The 24883-nt window shown below is 42.4% G+C and overlaps 1 protein-coding gene across 1 annotated transcript; it reads left to right on the top strand.

The window, feature by feature from the left end:
• Positions 1–5127: 5127 nt before the first annotated feature.
• FXN (frataxin) lies at positions 5128–24560 on the top strand. The gene is made up of 5 exons (XM_029612930.1): positions 5128–5430; positions 14495–14589; positions 17196–17316; positions 20448–20545; positions 23020–24560. Exons 1-5 carry the CDS (start codon positions 5290–5292, stop codon positions 23171–23173), a joined length of 609 nt encoding a protein of 202 aa, XP_029468790.1. The 5' UTR covers positions 5128–5289; the 3' UTR covers positions 23174–24560.
• Positions 24561–24883: the final 323 nt, after the last annotated feature.

Raw genomic sequence — 24883 nt, 5'->3', positions numbered from 1 at the left:
ACATTGAGACTCCAGAGCTCTGCCTGCCTCTGGTGACCTGCGCGTGGAACAGGGAGCATTTCAGAGAATGCTACCCTGGAGGTTCTGGATTTAAGCTTTTTACCTAAGAGCCTAAATTTGGCTTTCAGAACCTCCCTCCCACATTTTCCTATGTCGTTGGTGCCCACATGTACCACGACAGCTGGCTCCTCCCCAGCACTGTCTAAAATCCTATCTAGGTGACGCGTGAAGTCCGCCACCTTCGCACCAGGTAGGCATGTTACCAGGCGATCCTCACGCCCACCAGCCATCCAGCTATCTACATTCCTAATAATTGAATCACCAACTATGACGGCCGACTTAACCCTTCCCTCCTGGGCAGTAGGCCTTGGGGAGATATCCTCGGTGCGAAAGGACAATGTATCACCTGGAGAGCAGGTCCTTTCTACAGGATCCTTTCCTGCTGCCCCAGGTTGATGCTCTCCAATCATGAGACCTTCTTCCTCCAAGGCAGCACCAGGGCTGCCAGTCTGAAGTTGGGACTTGGCTACTATGTCCCTGAAGGTCTCATCTATATACCTCTCTGTCTGCCTCAGCTCATCCAGGTCTGCCACTCTAGCCTCCAGAGATCTGATTCGTTCTCTGAGAGCCAGGAGCTCTTTGCATCGCATGCACATGTACAACTTCTCACCGGTGGATAAACTATCTGGAGCATTTTGGCATTCAGTAATCTTGCTTCGGTGCTGTAGAGCAGCAGAAGGAAATGTAAGGATCCTTAAATCTATGCTTAAATATGAACAAAACCGAATGGATCTTAATAAAAAGAAACTTCTCAACTCATTCTTCTCAAATTCCCTACATTCAAATCGACAACTCCAACATTCAAATGAAAAATCCAATAAAGGATCTTGGCATCTGGATTGATTATGATCTGAGTCTTAAGAATTGCATAGCTATAAAAACGAGAGAAGGCTTTCATAAACTCCAGATCCTCAAACATCTCAAACCATTACTGTACCCGAATGACTTCAGAACAATTCTTCAAACCCTCATTTTCTCAAGCCTAGATTATTGCAATGCAATTCTCTTAGGACTACCTAAATCCTCCCTAAAACCACTACAATTACTTCAAAATGCTGCTGCACGAGTGCTCACCGGCAAAAGGAAGTTTGATCACATCTCCCCAACCCTAAAAAACCTTCACTGGCTACCAATTTCACAGAGAATTAAATACAAATCCTTAACCATTCTACATAACGAAATTTACAAAGACAACAATTCATCTCTGGACAACATGATTGCAATTCACAAATCACCCCGCCCTTCAAGGTCTTCTGACAAATTACAGCTAATCATTCCTCCTCTCTCATCTGCGAAACTATCCTCTACCAGACATAGAGCCTTCTCTATAGCTGGACCAACAGAATGGAACTCTATCCCAGGATACCTAAGTTCCATCAAAGATTCCAAAACATTCAAAAAAGAACTAAAAACATGGTTGTTTAGACAATCATTCACAGACTGATATGATCAATATATATATCAATATCAACCTTCATCTTGAACTCTAATACTTCTTTAATAAGTTTCTTCTAAATTAAGCCTTAAATTGTCTCATTCTAACATGTTATACTCTGCTGCTGCCGAGATGGTATAACTATGTTTATATTGTGTTATAATTTATAACCTGTTCATTGTATGAAGTTGTTTCACTGTAAACCGGGGTGAAGGCACTCAGCTATACTTCGGTATAAAAAAGAATATAAAATAAATAAATAAATAAATAAAAGGATCCAATTTGATTTCTTTGTTCTTGGCCACACACTTCAGACAGAGCTGATAGTCCTTTGCAGTCTTTTTATGTACTAATCACTTGGTGTCAACTGTTTTGAATGTGAACATTGTATTTCTAATTACATATTTACAATCTCTTTCTAATTTTACATCATGGATTACTCTCAAAGAGACCCAGAGTCTGAAAAGTAATGAAGGCTTCCAATATCTGCTCTGGCTAATATAGCGCATGTGAAATATAAACATGTTATTTTCTCTATTAATAGAAACATGGAAAATGACGTCAGAAAAGGACCAAATGGTCCATCCAGTCTGCCCAGCAAGCTTATGGTAGCATCTGCCCTTGTTGTTTACTGTCTGAGTCAAATTTCCTGTTACCTCTTGCCGTTGAAGCAGAGAGCAATGTTGGAGTTGCATCCAAAGTATCAGGCATGTTGGTTAAGGGAAGTAACTGCCACACCAATTAGAGCTATCAAATGAAAAATTTAACTGGTTTTATTTTTTTAACAGTACATTTTAGCTAAGAGCATTAGCTACATGTAGTTCAGAAAGTTTGGGAAATACTCTAGTAATATAAAGCACAACTCCCAGAATTCCAGAGACTATTCGAGTCATGGAATTCTGGGGTAGGGTTTCTAAGAGTAGGGTGGTAGAAAATGCATGACCCACTATTAAAGGCCAGAGAGAAAGTTGTGAGGGTGTAAAGCTCCTCTCCAGCAGCAGCAGTGTTTGAAGCAGAACTGGGTAAGCCTCAGGAGGATTTATGAGATTGTAGAATATATTTACTAAGCTGCAATAAGCAATTAATGCATAAAAAAACAGCATTTATCATGCAATATTCACTTATCATGGCGATATTGTACAATACCTGGCCTATAAAACCATCCCCTATTTAGATGCGCTGTTTTATTATATATTTGCATACATAAAATTTTCAAATGCATGTAAAGCAGCTCATCCACAGGTGATGCAAAATCTTCTCCTGGGCACTCTGCAAAGAAACCAGTGCAAAGCAGAAGAAACCATCTCCTTTAGTACAGTATTAGATGGCATCATAAAGTTGATGCCTAGCATCCAAAAAATATGTCCTCAATTTATATCAAGCCTCATATTTTTATTCCTTACAACATACTTCCAAGATCTTTCAAATGTTGCCCCACGGGATTTGCAAAAAGCCCCAATCTACTTTCTGTATTAGTGTTATTTTCCTTTCTATAGCACTACAAGGCATATGCGGTATGTACAGACACATACAAGAGACAGTCCCTGCTCCATAGAGCTTACAATTTAGTCAAAATGCACAGATAAGACAAATAGGTTCTGGGTGCTTTGCTACCTAGAAAACAGCTAAAGCCAAGAAGGCCATGTGCAGGATGTTAGGATTTGTGGCTTGTGGGATGGCCCCGTGAGCTGACTCGTTCCTGATCCTGGGACTGAATGCCTTAGGTACCCGCTCCTCAGGGGCCTTGTTGCGTTCTGGCTATCCGCTCCTCGGAGGGCCTTCCTGCCTGGTGATACCTCTACACCTGATCAAGACACAGCCTTGTTCAGCTTTGTGAGTACACTATCATCTTGCTGATGGAAACTCCGGTGTACCCCGTGCCTTGGACCACTACCGTGCTCGCCTCAGCATTCCTGCTTCTACACGTCAGAGTGAGTACCATCATCTACCCAGCTCTGCTGACCTGCTGCACTTCTCTTCTACGTCAGTGTGATTCTCGGCGTACCCCGCGCTGCAGGCCACTACCAGATCTACCTGAGAGGTGTACCACCTGGAAGAGGAATTCCCCAGCATACCCCGCTCTGTGGACCACTACTGGGGATATCATCACAGGGCAACCTTACTACTCTGGACTGTGTCTCTTCTCCCACTTGGTGGGAACTTCTCCTACTTTCCTGTACAATAAAGTCTCATTCTATCTGTGTCTGTCTCAGCTGAGGCCAGGCCTATCTTAGTGAGTCCCCACAGGGCTCCTCCCTGTGGGTGGAGCAGCTCTCACTAGGATCTAGGGTCCACAACCATACTAGAATATAACAGTATTATCGGCAAACTTGATCACCTCATTCATTGTTCCCATTTCCAAGTCATTTATAAATATGTTAAAAAGCAATATTCACCTTTCTCCATTATTGTACCATTTAGCCCAACTCTCTGTTTTCTTTTAACCAATCCCCAATCCACAATAGGACACTGCCCATTATCCCATGACTTTTTAATTTCCTAAGAAGTCTCTCATGAGGGATTTTGTCAAATTCTTTCTGGAAATCCAGATACATCATATCTTCTGGCTCACCTTTAACCACATATTTATTTATGCCCTAAAAAATGTAGCAGATTGATGAGGCAAGACTTCTCTTGGCTATGTTGACTATCTATATCTTCAGTAATTTTGTAGTGGATTGGGAGAGGGGCCTTACAATCTTTATCTCCCCCTATCACACACATAGGCTCTCTCACACATAGGCAGGCTCTAGCATACACATACTTGCTCTCACACACACACTCATACATACATTTAGGCTCGCTCGCTCTCTCTCACACACACACAAGCATACACAGCTACAGCTTTCAGGCCTTCCCCTTTCTTCTGGTACTTGTCTTTGGCTGCTGCTGAATGACAGCACTGCTCCTCACTGCTGGAAGGAGGCCACTGCTACCGTGCTGCTCCTGCAAGGTTGGGGGGAGGGTGGTGTGGCCTCACAGATAGGATGGGCTCTGTCGTCACTCCACAGCTGGATGGGCTATGCCGCAGTCTCCTCCTGTGGCTGCACATACCAGTCCATTCCAGGGCTCTGAGAGAGTGTCACAATGCATGCCCTAGTATTCTAATAATTGATTATATATATATATTGATTTTTTTTTCAGCACTTCAAGCGGATTGGAGGGTAAAGTTACTTGCCCAAGGTGACTAAAACCCTGGTCTCCTTGTTCGTAGCCCGCTGCTTTAAAGAGAGAGAGAGGCTTTTAAACTCTTGCACTAGGGATCTTACCAATTTTGGGTTATTTTTTTTTATCACAACTTTAAAATAGAATAGAATACTAATATGAGCAAGATGAAAAGAAGTTAGCAACCAAATGATCGGAGCAATGTGCTGCCCGTTCTGAAAGGGTTCTGTAGAGACACAAAACACTTCCCTATCAGCCCATGAGACTCTCTAGGTCTATTGACTTTCCCAATATGAAAACTGAAATTAAAGGATCAAATTGTCCAACTGCATTTGGACCAGTCCACTAGGTCGGTAAAAATTATTCTTTTTTTTTTTTTTTCAAAGCAATGCAAAAAAAAATAAATCTTCCGAGCTACTTTATTTCAGGCAGCTTCAAGACGCTATACCCTATTTCCGTTCGCCACGCCACCCATCAGATGTGCACACGATGATTGCTCGCCCCTGGACTCTGCCAACCGGTCCCGCCTCCCCCACCTTATTGCCTTATCCCCGCCTTCCCGCCCAGCCTCGACGAGCTGCGCGCCGAGCAGCAGCGGGGTTAACAGCGCCGGTACCAGGCCGACGGTCATGTGGCACTTCGGGAGGCCGGCGGCTGGCACGCTTTACTGGGCGCTTCGGAGACGGACTTCGGGCAGCTGGGGGCGATGGCACCGCCGCTGCTTCTTTTTTCAGAGTCCGCCCGAACCTGTCCTCGGCTCCCTGCGGCGCGTGAGTACAGAGCCTCGCGCCGACAATGGAGGAGGAGAGAAAGGGCTGCGTGTGTGTGAGAGAGAACCCGGCGGGCAGGGAGACAACCAGAGACGCGCGCGCACGTTCCAGCGCCCGGCTCGACCCTGCCCAGCCTGTGTTGGGGGTTGGGCGTGGGAAGGAGGGACTCGGCTGCCGCGCGAGCCGGACAAACCATTACACCGGATGTAACGTGGAAAGAAAGAACACATATCAGCAGTGGTTGGCAGCTTTCTTGCGTTAGCTTTGGACGTTTGTGATCATCTTTCGACATTGCGCTCTCATAATTGGGTCAAAGGAAAGTAGTGTGATCGTCGCGGGTCCAGCCCCCCCAATGCAAAATGGGGGTTAGAGGTGCAAAACGCTCGTAGTTAATAGCGCTGGTCAGGTGGAAATGCATGTTGATGAAACTGTTATCTATCCCCCCATGCTTAGGAGCCCAAAAAGTGTACAAAACAGCAGAAAATACTGCTTTTCAGTACTTTCTCCAACTTCGTGGCGATATTAATTTGAAAGACTAAAGAGGTTAGGACTTTTCAGCTTGGAGAAGAGACGACTGAGGGGGGATATGATAGAGGTGTTTAAAATCATGAGAGGTCTAGAACGGGTAGATGTGAATCGGTTATTTACTCTTTCGGATAGTAGAAGGACTAGGGGACACTCCATGAAGTTAGCATGGGGCACATTTAAAACTAATCGGAGAAAGTTCTTTTTTACTCCACGCACAATTAAACTCTGGAATTTGTTGCCAGAGAATGTGGTTCGTGCAGTTAGTGTAGCTGTGTTTAAAAAAGGATTGGGTAAGTTCTTGGAGGAGAAGTCCATTACCTGCTATTAAGTTCACTTAGAGAATAGCCACTGCCATTAGCAATGGTTACATGGAATAGACTTAGTTTTTGGGTACTTGCCAGGTTCTTATGGCCTGGATTGGCCACTGTTGGAAACAGGATGCTGGGCTTGATGGACCGACCCAGTATGGCATTTTCTTATGTTCTTATAAGAACTAACATGTCCCTTGGAAAAATGGAAAAAAAAAGGTTGCCCGTGGTAAGGTTAGGAAAAAGAACCCTGGCTGTGCACAGGTTAGGAAAACGGATGGTTGTAAATTGAGTGTAGGTTTCCCTAAACTCCTGACAGTCACCTCTCCTGAGATACTAGCAGCACACCGTTTTCCTAGTGCCTCCTTTTCATGAGTGCCTTTAAAAAAAAAAAAAAATATATATATATATATATATATATATATATTTTCATTTAAAAAGACAACACAAGAATACACTTGTGACAGAAAATGCATTGAGACAGAATATACAAAAGAAAAGAAATGACTATTGCTATCTATATGGCTCTACCGAATGACGGTATATAAAACTCATCAAATAAATAAATATTCTTATATGCAATTCTATATCTCAAGGTTTAAAAGAAAATACGGGGGGGGGCATAGAGTCCAAGGAGTGGTATATAAGGAAAATAAGAAAAAAAAATGAAACATGAAGAGATTAAACTGGCACAATTCACAAAAAGCCAATCAGAAATATTTCAGTTGGAAACAAGGTGCGCATCCAGATATGATCTCAGCTGCACAGGATCAAAATATATAAATTTAGAATTTTGATGAGTAAAGATACATTTATGAGCGCCTGTTTAATGCATGCCGATATTGTATCGGCCTGTTAAAGTGACTCATCCAACTAGACAAGGTTTTGTTATAGTGGTGACTCTGGAGATGTAGGGTGGTGGGAAGAGGGAGATATGTTTTCAGATGGATGAAAAACTGAGGGAGACAACAGAACTTACAGCTAGAAGAAAACTATGGCAGAGGGTGAGAAATGCACTATTTAGATCTATATTCCACTTTTTGCACTTTTTTTAGCGCTTCAAAGTGGATTACATTCAGGTACTCCAAATTAAGTTCTTTTCTGCTGATTTCAAAGTGTTTTTTTGATTGTGAAGTTTTAATGCAAAGGTCTGGCTTGGGAAAAACATTCTACTGCTGGAACTTCACCTTTCTCTTCTCTACCAGAGCACCATTGTAACACAACCTGTAACTTGGATATTTGGACAGCCTCCTCCTTAATCTGTTCCGCAGATTTTTTGCTGGTCTTTTTATACTGGTGTGTTCAAGTGGACTAATCACAAACAACACTTCTTTATAAATCTACTGATGCAGAAAGGTGCATTTAAGCTGAAGGCACAAACCTTTCCTGCATTTGAACTCACATTTTTGTGGACTTAAAACCTTACTATAGATGCAGCAAGGAGTTTTACACTCACAAAAATTGTATTAAAGACTGAGTACTGTTTAGTGCTCTCACATGGACAATCAATGCAAATGAGGTCATTAAGGATGCAGAGAGGTTTGCCGACTTAACCTGCAGTTTCTTAATGCTGGAAACTTTTACTCTTGGTCAGAGATGGAATAAAGTCGCCAGCACTGCTGTGCTGGCAGTTAAAACCAAGGGACAGAGGAAAACAAAGAAGTTGGCCAGGTAGTCAGGTAAATCCTGACTGATTCGGCTGTCTGGCTGCAGTTAACGCTGTGGTGATACATGTATCAAGGGATGCCTCACCGCTTTCCAAATTAAAATATGCATTCGGCAGAGGCCAAACTCATTTTTCCAGTCAACATGCATTTTTCTTTTTTTTAACTCCTGATGCTTCGGGAGTTAAAAAAAATATTAAACTACGTTAAAACTGTGTACTGAAATCCAGCACAGTTTAATGTGCAGATTATTGCTTCGCCCTGTAAATTAGTTTACCGCTTGGGATATTAAGTGGGATATTAAGTTTTAATAAATGAAAAAAATGTTTCCTGAGTGAGAGACAGTGCATGCTTGGAGTTGTAGTTTGGCACTTTGTGTTAATGTTTAGTGCATAAGCTAAATCTGCTCCTGTTTATTCTCACATGCATGAGATAAGATACATTTTTGGTGGTAATAATTTAGCATATTGAGGCACTGATTAATGGGATCAGATTCACTGATCTGATGGCTTTTGTTTAGGATTTCTAACCCTTGTTGAACTTATCCCTGGAGGTTGCATCACATGGGTTTAAGGCTGGGCTTATTCAAACTCATTTATTAAGGTGATAATTTAGTTACATTTTGCACCCAGTAGAAATGCTCTATGGAATGTTAACTTATTTTGTATTTAGCTCGAGCCTTTTCATTTGTAGAATTACGTATGTGATAGGGAAAAGTATAACAGTGGGTGTATACTATCATCCATCTGGACAGTGAAATGTTAAATTTAAAAGGCAAATAAAATTGGCAACACAATAATGAGAGATTTAAATTATCCTACAATTGATTCAATAAATGTCTCATCTCAATGCAGAACCTGGTGCAAAAGGTAACAGTGGTGGGGGCACTTAGCAATCAAATTATTAAAAGAGAGGGCATTAAGTAAAGCTACTGTAGAAGCATTTAACTTTAATAAGAGAGACTGATGAAATGGGAAAATTAGAAAAAAATAAAAGGAATGGTTACAAAGATTAAAAATGTGCATGCAGCATGGACATTTTTTTAAAAATATCGTATTGGACAAATAGATAAAATGTATTCCATGCATTAAAAAAGGTCAAAGGAAGACCAAATAACTGACAGTATAGTTAAATGGTGAGATGAAAAACAAATCCATAAGGATATCTTTCAGAAAATGGAAAATAGGAAAAAGGACAAGCCAAGAGAAAATGCGAAAAGAAGTTTGCCAGAGAGGCAAAAATTAACCATAAAACCTTTTTGAGTACTTTTTGAAGCATAAAACCTGTGAGGATTAATTTGGACCACTAGATGACTAAAGGTTAAAAGGGGAGCTGAAGGATGATAAAAACCATAGTAGAAAAACTGAATTAAGTCTTTGGTCTTGCCTGAAGAGCATATTGAGAAGGAGATTCTGAACGGAATGGAGAATATAATTCCTTTGTATTTATCCATGGTACGACCGCACCTCAAGTATTGTGTGCATTTCTGATTGTCCCATCTCAGAAAAGAAAGATGAACTAAAAATGATACAGAGAAATTGTCCAAACCACTTTTAAAACCCAGCTATGCTAAATGCCTTGACCACATCTTCCGGCAACAAATTCCAGAACTTGATTGTATTAAGTGAAAGTTTCATAGAGTGTCCCCTGGATATATTGCTCAGGCTGTTGCCTACTGGATCCAGCAAGCTGAGCCTCAGAAGTAGTGGTTCATCTCCTATAGCAGTTAGGCTGGGTAATAATTTATGTAAAGAGCAATTTAGAACCATCCCAGACCCGGGAATATTTAGATGCTCTGATCAGAACAAAAAGAAGGACAAGTTACTTTATCATCCAACAGGGAGGATAGAGGTTCATTCGTTTGTGGAATCCTGGTAGCTCCTGACTGGCCAAGGCGGCCTTGCTGTACAGACCTAATAAGGTTACTCAGAAGAACCCTGCTACACTTAAGCAGGAAGCAGGGCCTCCTCTGTCGAGGGCCAGTCCCAATCAAAGACCCATCTCCATTGTCTTACTGCCTGCCCCTTGAAAGAGTATGCCTATACTGCCGAGAAGTACCCTCTCTCATAATCTCAACCATGCTGAAAGCACATAAGACTTCTTCCTTAGTTTGCACCAGGATTTGGTGAGTGCTTGAAGGGTTCTGCCGAGACCATGTTGGTTCCCTATGGAAGTCAGACATTTTTCAAATACTAAACTTCTTACAGGCAGGCCTGGACGAGGAGTTAGCCCTCAACTCCTGAAAGGTACAGGTAGTGGCTATATTATGTTTCAGGGGCAAAATTAAAGGCACCCAAGTAGCAACGCACCTGGATATAATATGGTTTCTAAAAGGGGTGAACTGCTCTTCAGACCAGTAATCCCGCAATGGGACCTTAACGCGGTCTCCATTTGAGTCAATAAATCAGGCATCTCCAAAGGATCTGTCTCTAAAGACCACCTTTTTAGTAGTTATCTGCTCTGCTAGGTGCATTTTTTAACTACAGACCCTCTCATGCAGGGACTTTTATTTGGTTATTTCTCTAGACCTGGTAACTTTTCTTCTGGTATCCTCTTTTCATTTGAATCCATTTTTCACTTCCATCCTTTTAGTAGCAGCGATTTTTCAAGGGAAAGATAAAAAAAAAACAAACTGCATCTGCTGGATGTGTGGTGTATACTTCTGAGGTATCTAAGGTGACTTACTGCTTTAAGAAAACAGACAAGCTGTTTGTGGTGTTTGGCACCCTCCAAAGCCACTTTATTGCTTCCTTTATGGATCTAGCTGGTCTCAACTTGCCTTCTTATCAAGCAAACAAGTGGTGCTCTGAGCCCATTCAACAAGGGAGAAAGCATCATCATGGGCAGAGGCATCTTCAGCCTCCCCAGAAGAAATCCGTAAGGTTGCCACATGGTCATGGTCCTTTGCAGGGTGTTTATAGATTGGACGTTCAGGCCAAGGCAGAGACTGCTTTTGGGGCAGGAATACTTACGACAGCTCTGTCTTCCTCTCTTCCCAGGAAAGAGCAACTTAGATAACTCCCATAGCTAAGGACTGGTGTAGCAGAAAGAAAAGGAAGGTGAAATGAATTCTTACCTGATGATTTTTTTCCCTTGATTCCTGATAGACCAGTCCAGAACCCACCCAGAAACACAGGGTCAAAGGGGAGCAATATCACTATCTAAGCATGTCCTCATTCTTCAACTTTTCTCTCTGGTCTCATGCAAAATGGCCTTGCCAATCCTATTGTGTTTGATAATGTGTTGTAATGTGGGGGGTATTTTGGTTACTGTACTTTGCTAGAAGGTTATTGGCAGTTGTCCAGGACCAGTTAGCCCAGAGTTAGGTCATAAAATGTGTGTACTCTATTTCCGTCAGTTGTAGAAAGGGAAATACGATATGTAAGTCCTGATCTAGCAGGAATCAAGGAAAGAAAATTATCGGGTAATATACAAGTTCCTGACTTGAAGTGAGATATATATATATTTGATAATGTCTGTTGTATTACAGTTGTGTGTGAGGTTGCTTTTAAGCAGCTGATATTAAAGTGAGAGAATAACATATCAGGTGATATAGTCTTTTTCCATGTCAGGTGCATTAAGTGGTAATGTAATGTATTTTGAAAATTGGAATTAATTACATTTTCAGTCCATGGTGTTATTTATTGCCATGAAGATATTTCCAGCTTAATTGGAACCAGTCTCTACTGGGCTACCATGCTATGAACCTTCATTCAAAATTACTCATGGATGTTTAATCACTTGTTTTTATAAAACCCTGCCCTACAGTACCAGCATTGCAGTGACGGCCTTTGACTAGGGACCACAGACTGTAGCTCCTTCCAGAATATGGTAAATATGTACCTAAATCCAGTCAGTAGATGTCACTGTTGAGAAATAGCTGAGACTCCCCCCTGGGCGTTGTGAATGCTGCCTCCACAGTATCTCTGGCCGACCCAGGGAACAGAAGCCCTGACCTGGGAATTAAACCCAGGTCTTCCGCGTGGCATGAAAACGTTCTTTCATCCCTTACGGTGAACTAGATCTAGAATTTATCATCAAGCACGATTAATCAGCCATAACTAATGAGTGATGTCATCTGATGGCGCCAACACAAGACCCTGGCGCTCAAAGAGCTCAGAAGTCTTTCTGAGCATGCACAGCAGTTCCTGAATGCAGTTTCTGCCCCATGAGCTCTTCGGATTTTGTTCAGCCAAGTTACTGCACAGATGGTTTTCCCCTATTCAGATATATTTTTTAGTATATTGCATTTTCTACTTAGCTCTGCTCCTTGCAGACCCCCTCTGTTTTTCATCTCTGCTTCTGCATTTAAGAACATATAAGTTAGAAAAGTCTAAGGTGAAAAAAACCTGAAGTGCTGGTTTCAAGGCCTGCAGATATGGGTATTGCATATCCATTATAGTCACTCAGTCTATCACTACCTAATGGACCATAATGCACTTTTTGCCCTAGTTATGGCAGAATGTATCTGTGGGTGCTTCTGACCCATGCCTGGAAAATGTGGGAGCTGAGACGGTCAGTCTTGAGTAAGGCCCCAACGCTTTGGTGCGAGGGCAGGCAGCTTCCTGGAGCAAGGACTTTTAAGAGTTCCAGTGCTGTAAGAAGCACTGGTCATGCCAGGAGTCGGCCTTTCCTTTTTCCTGCAAGTCTGGGAAAGCTCTCAGAACCACTACAGGTCAGGATTTAAGTCCAGTGTAGAAGGTACCAGAAAAGATGCCAAGTAGAGCACCTAAATAATACGAGGAATCCCTTCCAGGACTGTCTCTTGGCAGATCTGTCCTCGGTCCCAGGAAGAGCACCTCTAGCTGCTTTGGCTTAGGTGGCATTGTCTTTCATGGTTCAGAAGATCCCCCTCAGCACTGAGCAACTGGTTTCACCCAGAAGTGCTGGCCGGGGCACCGTATAAGGTGCCATCAGTTTCCTCTGTGCAGAGCTTCCTGACGTGGCGCATCCCTGGACTGCTTAAAGTTCCATTGGTTTCCCTGGTGTGGAACATGTCTGCGAGGACCAAAGTGTAAGCTATTGATTTTGTGCAGAGCATCTTGGCTACAGTGCCATTAGTCTTTTCAGCATATAAGTCCTCAGAGCCAAAAAATAAAAGCCTATTCACCATGGAGGTCATAACTTTATCGCAAAGAGAAGTGCTTCTGATGCTGAGAGTGAGAATGGGCATCATACAGAGCACATCAGCGCAAATGGTACAGGGCACGTCAGAACTGGGTATGACCAGGACCCTTGTGTTGCCTCTGAGCTTTTACATGGCGCCACCTGCCACTGAGACGCTTTGAATCAAGACTGTCTGGATTTCTGAAAAAGATGTCTCCATCTATGCAGCAAACAGTGGTCCAACTGTCTAAAGACGTTGTGAAGTTTCTTTCCTTATATATTCCCTGAAGCCCAGAGAGGGACAATGGAACCTCTCTTATCCAGGATATAAAAATGTTTCCCATATAGTAGAATAAAGGGGTGTCCTCAGGATGATCAAGCACACCCTTATGGAGTTTTACTAGTGGAATAGAATCCAGGAGTTGTCCTGGCCGGTTTGCCTCCTATAAGGAGCCACCAGCTTGGGATTCTGAAAGTGGTTTTTGTTTTCCACCTCAACCAAACAATTGTGTTGCCTTTGTTCTTTCCAGTGCTGCATGCACACAAAAGAGAATGGGCTCTTCACTCTTGGATTGTTTAAAAAGAAAAGAAAGCCATGGCTTATCTACTTGCAAAGTACTCAGCTTCACTGTCATGTTTTTCAAATGTTTGTGTCTTTTGATTCCCAATAAGTTGGGAAGAGCAGTTGCCAAAAAACTCTTTTTAATTGGCACACTGTTATGCGCTGGCTGGTGTACAAATTATAGACTGGCAAGGCTCACGGGTGAGAGCAATGGTGAGTTCAGTGGCTCATCTAAGGGCCACTTCTGTTTGAAAGTATCTGCAAAGCTGCTACTTGGTCATCAATCCACACTTTCACATCCCACTATTATCTAACCAGCATGACCCCAGAAAGAAGAAGCAGTTTTGCAGTTTGCACAGCCTTTTCATCCAGTAGTCTACGCTCCAGCAGGTTGTTTAGTTTCTCTGCAAGGCAACCCTCAGCTTGGAACACCCCACTAATTAAGATTGATTTAATCTTGCTTGTCTCTGGAGAAAACAAGTTTGCTTATCTGTTTAATAGAGTTCTTTGTAGACAGAAGGATAAATCGGCTATATAATTACCTGCCTGCCTCCTGAAGAGTTGACAGAGCTTAAGCTCTGGAAGAAAGCTGGGTGTTCACAAGGCAACTACCGTGCAGGAACTCCCAGGCATGCTCGAAGACTTCTGAACCATGAGAGATGGTTCTGTGTTGGTGCAGTCGGATGACATCATCCACTAGTCATGGCTGATTTTCTCTTGCTGTCTACAGAGAAGCCTGTTTTCAGGTAAACAAACATTACTTTTTAATCTCACTGTTACTTATTCCTGATTTGTTAAACTATGTACATGTTTCTTGTGACTAACCTGGTTAAAATAATCTTTCATGACCTTTGAGTTGGGAGCATTACTAGCAGCATTTTTTTTTTTCTTTTTAGGATATAAATCTTCACTTGCAACAACATCTCAACCTTGGCAATATAAATATTCTGTTCACAAGTTTAAGAAAAACAAGAAATTTGGGTAATGTAAGGTAAAGTATATATTTTAAATTATACATTGTGACACAGATGCTATCAGTCTGTAGCTGTCCAGCTTAACAATGATTGGTTTAGAGCACAGATCTGTGACTCTGCTGACCTTGGTTCTTATTCCCACGTCAGCCTCCCGTCACATAATTTTGTGCAAGTTGTTATTTGGATATATAGAAACATAGAAATGACGGCAGAAGAAGACCAAACGGCCCATCCAGTCTGCCCAGCAAGCTTTCCCACTCTTTTTTTTTTTTTTTCTCTCACATACTTATCTGTTTCTCTTGGCTCTTAGTAACCTTTTTTTATTCTATTTCCCTTCCACTCCTGCCATTAATGTAGAGAGCAGTGTTGGAACTGCATCTAAGTGAAATAGCTTAATTTAGTTAGGGGTATTAACCACCGCAATAAGCAAGCTACACCCATGCTTATCTGTTTATTCAGACTATGTAATTCAGTCCTTGTTGATTGTTGTCTGAATATAGATCCACCTTTCTTCATTTCCCCCCTGCCGTTGAAGCAGAGAGCTATGCTGGCTTTGCATTGAAAGTGAAATATCAGACTTGCTCCCCTGCCGTTGAAGCAGAGGATGACTAGATTTTATAATAGTTAAGAATTTGAAGTGTGTTTGTAAACTGTCTTATATATTTGACTTTCATGGGACTTTCATAACTTGCTCAGAGCTATATTGGCAGGATGTCTAATGAGAGCAAATAAATGGCAGATTCTTAAACATAGTTGTAAGCTTTTGGTTACCGGAACATCGTAACCTTTACACACGGTGTGCTATAAATAATAGATACTGTTATGCTTGTTCACAACAGCTGCTAGGATTTGGGGGGGGGGGGGGGGAACATCTCAGCCATTTTGCAAGGGTAAAACCTGTTGGCCAGACTTGGGATGCATGTGTCCCATGTTCCAGAGGAAGCCATGATCTGTGACCCCCTAACGACGCCAATAGTTGAGTTAAATAAGAGAGGGAGGGGAGAAACCCAAGTAGCCATAAATGAAGGTTCATGGTGTTGCAACTCCCAGACTGAACTGGAAACCCATAGGAGGAGGAGGAGGATTTTGCAGGATCAAAAATAACCTTCCTAGCACAAATTCTGCCCTTTGGATTTCCGACAGTAATTTGTATCTGAGATCCTGATCAGTTGCATGATGCCTTGAATTTATGTGCTGTATTAGTTACTGACACTGTATCTGTGCATAGAACGTAAGCTGCTGTTTTCCTTTTTCTTTTTTTTTTATGCTTCCCTTCCCTTGAGGATTCCACTGAGAGTGCCCCCCCCCCCCCCCCCCCCCCCCGGCCAGCCGAGGGCTGTTTTGGGAGGTCTCCTCTAAGGCCATACTTTAGGAGTGCCGCTCTGTGAGGGCAGGCTGCCATCGTTCTTAGAGGTCCTAGCACATCATCTTCACCATGCTCCCTCGTGTGACTCTGCTGCAGTGCTTAGAGCAGTGGTGCTTCAGGCAGCGTCGTTATCCTCCTCCTCCTTCTGCCACCTGGGCCCAACTGCCGCTCTGAATGGCGCGTGGCTGTTAACAGTGTTCCGTGTGGTTCAAAAACGGCAGTTGGGCCCAAGGCTGCAGAACGGGGAGGATGCGACCCAGTGCACCATTGTTCCTTACGCTGCTGATCACTGTGGGAGAGGGGAGGTAACTGAAAGGCACCACTGGCCAGCTGCCGCCTGTCCGGCCCAGTCCTGGATCTTCTGTAGCAGTTCTGCAGGAACTGGATAATTTCATTGGCAGGCCCAGATTTTGCGGCCTTTGCTACAGCTGTAGAATCGCTATGCTGCCCAGTCCAAAGCTGATCAGGCGCACCCTGTTTCAGCGCCTATGCTTTCTTGCACAAAGTGCTGTTACCTATAGTTTTTCCTGAACTGAAGCAAATGTAATTCAATCTAACATACACCACGATAGTGCTCCAGATCATGGAATCGATGAGTAATGAGACTTTATGTAAGAAAGTTGCTTTGTACATCTTTATATATGCTTTTTTTTGTCTATTATCAAATTGTTCTAGAATCCTTTATTATTCTCCATGTGCTTTTAAAAAAAAAAAAAAAAAAGGGCATTTGATCCCAGATGGACACAGAGTAGCTTGGGGGATCCGCTTTCACTTATCTTTGTGAAAACAATTGCTGAGTACGAAGATATTTTATCCTAGGTTATAATTTTCCAGAACTATGCAAAGTTTTATTACTCATAATCCCCATTGAATGCCAGCATCCCTTGTGTGGTAAACCTCCAATTCAAGAGAGATTATGGGTAACAAAAGTTTGTGATAGTGTGTCATGTCTTCAAAAACAATTGGTAAATAAGTAAAAATCCCTATTTTATGTAGTTTTAGCAAATGTAACTATGGCAGGTTGCCTTCTTGTATCTAGCCCATGTTGTTTTTGCAGTAGATGAGGTAGGAAAATGTTTTGTCGTCCTGTGTGATTTTTCAGTTCCATCGTTGGTGGACTCATCCCCTTCTCACCCTTGGGGCTTCTGGTTGCTTCTGTTCCTCTGCATTGTGAGCAGAGCTCTGCCCTGTGTGACTGAAGACAGCTTGATGTCCATGAGGGGAAAAAAAAAGTCTCTTCCTTTTCTTGCCTTCCAGTTCCTTGGATGAAAACACGTACGAGAGGCTAGCAGAAGAAACCCTGGACTCGTTAGCTGAGTTCTTTGAGGACCTTGCAGACCAACCGTACACACCCAATGACTACGACGTGGCTTTTGGGGTACGTTTGACTTTCTTGTCCAGGGTAAGGCTGGAGAAGGAGTCATAAGCAGACACTGAATATTTGCGCAACTATTTGTCCAAAAAAGAGCAAATGGTTCTGAAAAATATAAAGCCTCTTTCCTCTCCTTAAAGGCTCCTCCCACTGCCCCAGCCTGCCCTTACATATGTGCTATTAAACCACACGATCAGGAATTAGAGCCCTGCCATTACTTGTACTTTTTAAGTTCTGCTCTACATATCTTGCATCTCCAGGCAGAGCACTAGTAAATTATAAAAAAATAAATAAAAATCCTTCTGTGGTGCTCAAGACACAATGAAACTACAGCTGTGCAAGGGCATTCTTGTAACTCACAGAAGCATGGGAAAGTATAACGTGCTCACTACTGTAAGGGGAGGGGGGAATCTAGAAATATGCCCTTGAAAGTAAGAGCTGTGCTGCCCATAAAAAGGGGAGAAGTTGGGTGTAGACAGCCTGTGTACAAGCCTGGAGCGCTGTCTTATGCCTTGTACTTCTTCAATCTGGGGGGGCGGGGGGGAGAGGCAGTGAGTGAGTAAGTTGGGAAGGTGCTTTCAGTGCTGCCTCCTGACATTTAGAGTCCCTGTATTCATCATTATCTCCCCCGAGGCTAGAGTTCCCCGGAGACGTGGATTCTGTCACCCCCAGTTATTAATCTGTGAAACGAGGCAATAATTGCAGGCTGTGCATTACAGCAGGCTTTTTCTTTAAAGCTAAATGACATCTGGTGTTGGCCCATTGTCTCGGCACTAGTACTGTTTGGTCTTTTCATCCCTGGGCCCAGCTTCTGCTCCCTGGGTCAGGTGGGGAAGGAGATGGAGCAGAAGCAGGGCTCACAGGCTCTGGAGGAAAGAAGTCTCAGCCATAGCTCGATGTATAGTATGCATAGTGGCACTTACACCTCACTGGTGCACACCAGGTTCTACAGGGAGCTGCAGCCTGTTCCTTCTAGCCAAGGACAGTTACAAGGATAACAGTACTGGATGGAGGATTATTAAATAGGGGGACAAAAACAGGATAACTGTGAATGAATGCACATGGCACCATTGCCCAATAAGAGGCTAGATCTGTTTTGAACTGGAAGGCCAGAGTTTCTGGAGGAAACTGCCAGGTGCCCCCCCCCCCCCAACCTGGCCAAAAAAAATAAAAAAATTAAGACACCTATAATTAAGGTGAGTGTAGAATGTATGAACAGTTTGGAAGTTTACTTTTTGCTGATTTGTGGCTCAGCAAGGCCAGACTACTTGGGAAGTCGGACACTAAGTCTCACATAAAAGGGTGATTCCTGTTCATACCCAGATCAGTCCAGACAAGTGGGTTTTGCATGCCTACCGGCAGATGGAGGCAGAGAACAAACACTTTGAGGCACTGCTACATAACAGAGTGTGCCACCTGCAGCCCCTCAGTATTTCTATCTCCAGCATATGATAGAGGTGCAAACCTGCATTTCTGAGAGAAAGTTACATTTTTTGGAGATAGTGAAAGGTTTTTGGCTTTAAGAAGTTGGAGTAGCTCCCCAAGGTGCTAGGTACCTTTGTGCACCATCCCTTGGATTGCGACGGGGGGTGTGGAAACTCCTGACTTCTGTAGCCCGCTGCTTCCGGAGGCTTTGACAGCAAGGGATCTGGCTCACTCTCTGAGGTCTCCTGCCAGCCCTTGTCCTCTGATCAGGAAAGTACTCTGTTATTGTGTGTAAATTAAGTTTAAAAAAACAAATGTAAAGGAAGAAAGCCTAGGTAGGAGATTCAGTCTGTGGCTCAGCAACTGGTGTGTTCGGCAAGCAGGCGCTGCCGTGGCTGCAGGAGGTAGAGGAGTCCATAGTTTGTTTTTGGTTTTTTTTTTTCCCCTTGGTGGGGAAAATTAATGCGAGACGGGTCTGCTGTGCTTAGGCAGGCCTAGTAGTCTGTGCGTCCAAGTTAAGTGGTGCCTTAAGTGGCCATCCGCTTACCTATGTGCACAAATTGAACATTGCTGTGCGCTTAATTTTTTACGGCAACTATCATACGGACGCCTAATTTTTGGACGCCTTAAAAAAACCCCAGCTTAGACGCATGCTATGTGTGTGTGTTTATATTTATTGCACTTAGCAGTCCTAAAGTTATCTGGATATTCAGTGGAACACTTATCCAAATGAATTAAGCTGAATATCCAGATAACTTGCTCATTCCATGGTTGTTTTGTTTTTGTTTGTTTTTTCAATATGGATCTCTTTGTGTTTTGGATTCTTTTGGCTGTTAAAATTTTACAAACCAGTAAGATATCACCTCTGGTTGATGAAAATTGGTCATTTGTGGTTTAAAAAGGAATTGTAGGAGCTGTGCTACTGAGAAAGATCAGATGCTATCTAGGGTCCCCCTTTAAGCTAATCTATTCTAGTAGTGAGAACTAGTTCTGCCCTATAGATTTCACCAGCACAGAGTTAAAACGGTCCAAAAAAAAACAAAACAACTAATCCCCACACTAGAAAATGTCCAGAAAGGCCCCACTTTTTTTTTTTTAATCACAAATATGATTCAAGAATTTGTCCATCTCCAATAACTAAAAAATTGAGTGAGGCATGCTTAATTCTCAATTGGTATCTTTGGAAGTCATCACTAAAATATATACGTTTTTATCTGTGCCCCTAATGAAAGCCCAAGTTATTTTCTTTAATATTTTTTTATCTTTATTTTTTTGCCCAACAATTTGCAGAAAGTGACACATGCTACTGTATCCTGCTTGTCTCTATTTAATTATACAGTTGGCCCTCAGTGGGAGAGATTCCACTCTTAACGCGAGTGGCCACAAAACTCACTCTGGAAGTGGGGGTGGGGATCTGCTTGAAGAAAGACGAGACCACTTGAAAAACCCTGCTTTCTGTTCACATTCACATCATGCATATTTTAGGTTGTAGCATATGATATAACTATGATTGGTGGGGGGGGGGGGGGGGGGGTGTGACGTGGATGTAGAACGGTTGTTAGCTATGCATGATGCCGTGAGTCACTTTGTACTGGACAGGAGGCAACTAGCCAAGACCATTAATAACCTTAAAAAAAAAAAAAAAAGTGGTAGTGTATAAATTAATTCACTGATCTAATCTTTCCATGTCTTATCTGTTGCTTCCACATTAGAATGGCGTGTTAACTGTTAAACTTGGCAGAGAGATGGGCACCTACGTAATCAATAAACAAACCCCAAACAAACAGATTTGGCTATCATCACCTACAAGGTATGTAAGCTTTCATACACTGCTAATGGTCAGCAGTGAGCTTGTCAGTTAGTGTGCTTAATATAGTGCTATAGTCAGGGACCTCCTCTTCCCCAACACCCCCACCACCAACTTCACATCCATCCATTCCCTGTGGCAATTGCATATAATTTCCCTATTCCCAGGAATAATCGTTGACAAACGATATAAGGTGATAACCTTTTCATTGGACTAACTTTATGCATCTGTGTTGGGGAGGGTTATTTTTTTTTTATCATAAATAAATCCTCTTTCAGTTGACTCAGGACTTTTTATATTGCAGACAGCTCAAGGCAAATGGGACAAGCCTTGAGCTTCCAGATGGTCTGCCTTAAGACTAAGGCACTGCGGTTGTTACATTGAATAATAGTCATTATGTTGGTTTGGTTTAATATTGAAGGCCTGTATTGTACACAGTTTCTAAATACCTTGTATACCATTCTAGTTTAATTTAATTAACCTTGTTCATGTTCCCTAGGGCTTTATAAAGGAAATAAAGTCAGAGGTGAAGGCTTTATAAATGTCAAGACACATAAAACCCAAAATGAACTTGCTTGGATACTACTCCAAAAGCTCTTTTTTTTTCACAAGAGCATGCAAGGAAAAACTTAAATGAAAAAAGAAAGCACCTTAATTCCCCTACAGAAGATTCTGTATGAAAGTAGCCCTAGCTTTTGTAACATGCTTATTTTAAATTTAAACAGGGAGAAAAGCAAAAGTTTCTTTTTTCTAAAGCACTCAAATAACAGCTAAAAAAGGGAAAGCAGCCAACAGTATTAGCAATATTTCAAGAAGCAAACACAGATGTCTCTTTAAAAAGCATGTAGTTTATTGGTTTTATTTATAATTGTTTTTATATCCATTGTATTTTATGTAAGATTTTATTTTTATTTACAATGTATCTAACTAACCTGCTTTGTGGTTATAAGGGAAAGGTGGGTAGTCAAATAAGTAAAATAAACACAATGGAGTTAATTTTTCAAAGAGTTAAGCATGTAAAAGTAGTATATATCGTAGCAATTTTCAGAAGTCCATTTGCATGCTTAAAACTGACAGTTCAGCCCTATGGTGTGAATTTTCAAAAGAGTTGCATGCATAAAAGTAGCAATTTTCAAAAGCTCACTTGGATACGCAAAACCTTTTGAAAATTTTCTTCCATTGTGATTTTTTTTTTTGTAACTTTTGATATTGTTATGAGAAGGGTGGGAAGGGAGCAAATGAAAGCATTAGCCCCTGGGTGACAGAGACCAAGGTACACCACTGATAAGACCTAGGAAAACGAGTTGTACAGGGAGAGAAGACAATGGAAAAGAAGGAGGAAAGGTGACACGGGGATGGCAGACCCACAAGTATGTTGTGGGAAGGTAATACATATAATTAAAAGAAAGAAGAGGGAAGTGATAGGCTGTAGTGAGAGTTGGGATAAGAGGAGAGAAAAGAATGAATAGAGGGAGAAAAATTAGAGACTGCAAATAATGAAAAACAATTATTCTAACAGAAAAAGGTAGAAAATGTATATTCCATAAAATTGATTTTTTATAAAAATCCTTTGTGCTTATTAAATATAAAATGTATGCTAATTTATGCAACTGTGCCACAGCATTTTCAAAATGTTGTAATAGAATCTACCCTTAAACCACCACAGGCATTGACTATAGAGCAGTAATGTTACACTGAAATGATCTATAGTAAGGGAAACCAGTACTTGTCTGAGACCTGTGGTACTAATCCAGTGATGGTGAACTCCAGTCCTCGAGTGCCACAGACAGGCCAGGTTTTCAGGATATCCACACTGAATATGCATGAGAGAGATTTGCATGCTTCCATTATATGCAGATCTATCTCATGCATATTCAGTGTGGATATTCTGAAAACCTGGCCTGTCTGTGGCACTCGAGGACTGGAGTTCACCATCACTGCACTAATCGGCGACAGCTACCCCTCGTAAATATCTTTTGGTTTTTGGAATCTTCCTTCAGCCCTGCAGGATGTAAATCAGGGCTAGGGGTTATCAGCAGGCACAGGTTCAGGAAGAAGCTCTGGAGTCTCACTCCATGAAGTGGCCAGGACTCGGAAGGCAGAGATGGGCAACAGTCCTCTGCAGCATCTACTGGTGAGGATAGAAAAAATATAAAAGGCAGCAACAACAACAAAAAATAAATAAATGGAGGCAAGAGTGTCCACAGGAGCAATACCAATACTTGCTGAGAAGATCCCCTCCCATATTCCCAGGCTGCTGCTTCTCACAATCAGCAGGAGATGAAGGGACTTTTTTTTTTTCTTCTCTTACACTTCTGGTACATGTGATAGGATAGGCTGTTACTATATTGCAAGATCAAAAAAACAATTTTTCTTTGACTTTCTTAAGCTTCTCTACAGCAATTGGTGGTGGTTGCAGCAGCCGATGTTTTGAGGTCATAGCTTTGAAAGTTTTGACATGTTCTCTGTTTCCACAGTGGTCCCAAGCGCTATAACTGGACTGGAAGCAGCTGGGTGTATTCTCATGATGGGGTGTCACTTCACAAGCTTCTGGAAGAGGAGCTTTCTGCAGCCTTTAAGAACAAGTTAAACCTGTCATCCCTGGTGTATTCTGGGCAAAAGAATACTTGAGGATCTGCCTTCTTTTGACTTTTTTCACAGAATGAGAAAGGACTCTGGACATAGTCCCTCTGGAGAGAATGGCTCCCAGATGCAACTCATCTGGCTGCTGTTGAAGGGACACTTCACATTGTGTGTGAAAAGAAACTCTTCAGTCTGAGTTGAAGGTCCTTTATAAGGGCCCTTAGTCTCCCGTGATGCTGCAGCAAGGGCTGCAAAATCAGCCTCTTGCCGTGGATTTTGTTGCTCCCCTGCGGAATTGGGGGAGACCGGGGGCCAAGACCAGTTGGAGGCAGTGGCTGGCTGGCGCGTGCATTTGCAGCTCTCTCTCCCCCTCCCCTGCCAGTCAGAGTTGGGAAGAGGAGCAGGAGAGCAATAGCACCTCTGGCCATGTCCCCCCCCCCCCTTTTCTTCCGCCTGGGGCACGTCTCAGGCTTTTGACCTGTGAGGCAGCAATGGTGTGTCATGCAGTCGAAAGCAACAGCAGCAGGAAAGGAGGATGTGGCCCAAGGCACTGCTGCTGTGCTCCTTTTCCTGCTGGCCCAATCAGTGTTAGAGGGGGTAGGGATGGTGAATGAGGAATAGCAGATGAAAGAAGTCTGGGAGGGATTGGAGAGCAGGGGTTAGAGGGATGTGAGTGCATCCCTCTATATATATATCAGCACCTAGGACTGGAAGAGAAGATGAGTGTAAGGAGAAGGGCCAAAGCCAACAGCCTCTTTTCCCCATCTGGTTTCCCCCTCCAGAGATCCCAGAACCTTCCCCCTCTTCTCTTGATTCCAGACTATCCATTGTCCATATTCTCTCTCCATCCTTGAGATCTCGTCTCCTTCTCCCACACAGATATATGAGATTCCTCACCCAGAAACTTCTCAAAAATAATAAAATAGATTGTGTAGAAACAAAAGTTGGAAACTACTGCAATTTTATTATACAGAATCAATTAATGTTGTTTAATATGCAAATGTGCAACAGAAATGTCTAACTCTTGCCAAGAATCTACCCCAGAACTGCTGCAAGAAGCTGGAGGCTGTGTCTTTGTCATTAATATACAGTTGGGTGCTGCGCAGTAGTAATAATTCTGGTTACATATATACTTTTATAAAGTTACTGTGTAGCAAGGGCCTGGACCCTTAGCAGTCACAGCATGGCTGCCTCCTCCTTCCCTTACAGGTCAGCTGCTAGGGTCTCTGGGCACTTGCTAACTATCTTGCATTAGCTTTATGAAAAAATTAGTTTTTAGCTGCTGAGGTAAATTATTACTGGGGTATGTCTATTTCACAGTAACATCCAATAGAAGGCTTTAACTCTAAAAAAAAGATAAACTTCTAAGTGCCCCTCTATCTTGTTGGCTTTGTGTAATGTTAATGTGAAAATAATATATTTTGTCCATCTGGTTGCTTGTCTTCAGTTGTTTCATTATTGTTGGGGTATTCTTGGCATCTCACTCTTCAAAATACTTAATTTTCATGCCTGAATTGGTAGGTTGGTATCATGTCAAAAGATGCAATAAGTGATTGTAAAGAGGGTACCCTAAAATTTTGATAAAATAAGTCTTACCTGATCGCTGAACTCTAGGGAGACGGATGATAGCCTGAGTCTGGAGAATAGATAAGCCTGAGTTAAGTGAGCCAAAGGCAGTAACAACAGTCAGCTCAATACAGTAAAGTGTGGCCACGGTTACCCTGCTTCTAACCGCCGCGTTAGTCCAACCCGCGATTC

The sequence above is a fragment of the Rhinatrema bivittatum genome, chromosome 1 (assembly GCF_901001135.1).
Source record: "Rhinatrema bivittatum chromosome 1, aRhiBiv1.1, whole genome shotgun sequence".
NCBI lineage: Eukaryota > Metazoa > Chordata > Amphibia > Gymnophiona > Rhinatrematidae > Rhinatrema > Rhinatrema bivittatum.
This window is presented reverse-complemented; position numbering and strand designations above follow the sequence as displayed.

What these genes read in the sequence shown, in the direction of transcription:
- FXN (XM_029612930.1), top strand. Translation starts at nt 5,290, where the DNA reads ATGTGGCACTTCGGGAGGCCGGCGGCTGGCACGCTTTACTGGGCGCTT. An exon ending in AGAAATTTGGGTAATGTAAG is followed by an intron (nt 14,590 to 17,195) that starts GTAAAGTATATA and finishes CTTGCCTTCCAG; the next exon opens with TTCCTTGGATGAAAACACGT. An exon ending in ACTACGACGTGGCTTTTGGG is followed by an intron (nt 17,317 to 20,447) that starts GTACGTTTGACT and finishes CTTCCACATTAG; the next exon opens with AATGGCGTGTTAACTGTTAA.